The sequence below is a fragment of the Numida meleagris genome, unplaced genomic scaffold, assembly GCF_002078875.1.
Source record: "Numida meleagris isolate 19003 breed g44 Domestic line unplaced genomic scaffold, NumMel1.0 unplaced_Scaffold1128, whole genome shotgun sequence".
In the NCBI taxonomy this organism is placed as follows: Eukaryota; Metazoa; Chordata; class Aves; order Galliformes; family Numididae; genus Numida; species Numida meleagris.
In genome coordinates, this window is record NW_018362915.1 from 3,978 (window position 1) to 5,802 (window position 1,825).

General features: G+C 58.6%; 1 protein-coding gene across 1 annotated transcript in view; it reads left to right on the forward strand.

The window, feature by feature from the left end:
- LOC110390457 (AP-1 complex subunit mu-2-like) overlaps positions 1-1,819 on the forward strand; it is a gene marked incomplete at its 5' end in the record, with an annotated part of 4,945 nt that extends 3,126 nt beyond the window's left edge. The window contains 1 exon segment of the mRNA XM_021381781.1: positions 4-1,819. Within this exon segment, the coding sequence (XP_021237456.1) occupies positions 4-345 (342 nt within the window).
- Positions 1,820-1,825: the final 6 nt, after the last annotated feature.

The following is a 1,825-nucleotide window of genomic DNA, read 5'->3' on the forward strand; positions in this document are numbered from 1 at the left end:
CAACCCAACCCCCCCCCCCCAGGGGGCACCAACAAATCGGTGGAGCTGGAGGACGTGAAGTTTCACCAGTGCGTGCGGCTGTCGCGCTTCGACAACGACCGCACCATCTCGTTCATCCCGCCCGACGGCGACTTCGAGCTGATGTCCTACCGCCTCAGCACCGCCGCCAAGCCGCTCATCTGGATCGAGTCCGTCATCGAGCGCTTCTCACACAGCCGCGTCGAGATCCTCGTCAAGGTCGGCGTGGGGGGGGCACGGGGGGAGGGCACGGGGAGGGCACGGGGAGGGCACGGGGAGGGCGTGCTCAGGGCCAGGTCATGGCGAAGTGAGGTCATGGCGAAGTGAAGTCATGGCAAAGTGAGGTCATATCGCGGTGAGATGACGTCATGGTGAGGTCATGCCATCGTGAGACCACGATGAGGACGAGACCATGACATGGTGAGGTCGTGTTGTAGTGAGGTCGTGTTGTAGTGAGGTCACGTCACGGTGAGGTCACGCCATGGTGAGACCACGATGAGGATGAGACCATGGCATGGTGAGGTCGTGTTGTAGCGAGGTCACGTCACAGTGAGGTCACGCCATGGTGAGACCACGATGAGGATGAGACCATGACGTGGTGACATCGTGTTGTAGTGAGGTCATGTTGTAGTGAGGTCACGTCACGGTGAGGTCACGCCATGGTGAGACCACGATGAGGATGAGACCATGGCGTGGTGACGTCGTGCTGTAGCGAGGTCACGTCACGGTGAGGTCATGCCATGGTGAGACCACGATGAGGATGAGACCATGGCATGGTGAGGTCGTGTTGTAGCGAGGTCACGTCACGGTGAGGTCACGCCATGGTGAGACCACGATGAGGATGAGACCATGACGTGGTGACGTCGTGTTGTAGTGAGGTCGTGTTGTAGTGAGGTCACGTCACGGTGAGGTCATGCCATGGTGAGACCACGATGAGAATGAGACCACGGCGTGGTGAGGTCGTGTTGTAGTGAAGTCACGTCACGGTGAGGTCACATCGTGGTGAGATCATGCCATGGTGAGGTCATGACGTGGTGAGGTCATGCCCCGGAGACACCACATCGCGGTGATGTCACATCGTGGTGACGTCGCATCGTGGTGCGGTCACGTCACGACGTGGTCACGTCGCCATAAGGTCACGTCGCAGTGAGATCAGGTCACAACGAAGTCACGTCATGGTGACATCACGTCAAGGTGAGGTCGCGTCATGGTGAGGTCATACCACAGTGAGGTCACGTCCCAGTGAGGTCACGTGAGGTCACCTTTTGGTGAGGTCACGGCATGGTGAGGTCACATCACCATGAGGTCACATCACCATGAGATCACGTCGTGATGAGGTCACGTCCTGGTGAGACCACATCGCAGTGAGGTCACGGTGACATCACAGTCAGGGATGATGTCACATTGTGTTGACGTCACACCAGGGTGAGGTCATGGTCATGGAGGGATCACGGTCATGGTGAGGTCATGGTCATGGTGAGGTCATGGTCATGGTGAGGCCACGGTCGTGGTGAGGTCATGGTCATGGTGAGGTCACGGTCATGGTGAGGTCACGGTCATGGTGAGGTCATGGTCATGGTGAGGCCACGGTCATGGTGAGGCCACGGTCATGGTGAGGTCACGGTCATGGTGAGGTCATGGTCATGGAGGGATCACGGTCATGGTGAGGTCATGGTCATGGTGAGGCCACGGTCATGGTGAGGCCACGGTCATGGTGAGGTCATGGTCATGGTGAGGCCACAGTCATGGTGAGGCCACGGTCATGGTGAGGTCATGGTCGTGGTGAGGTCATGGTCATGGTGAGGCC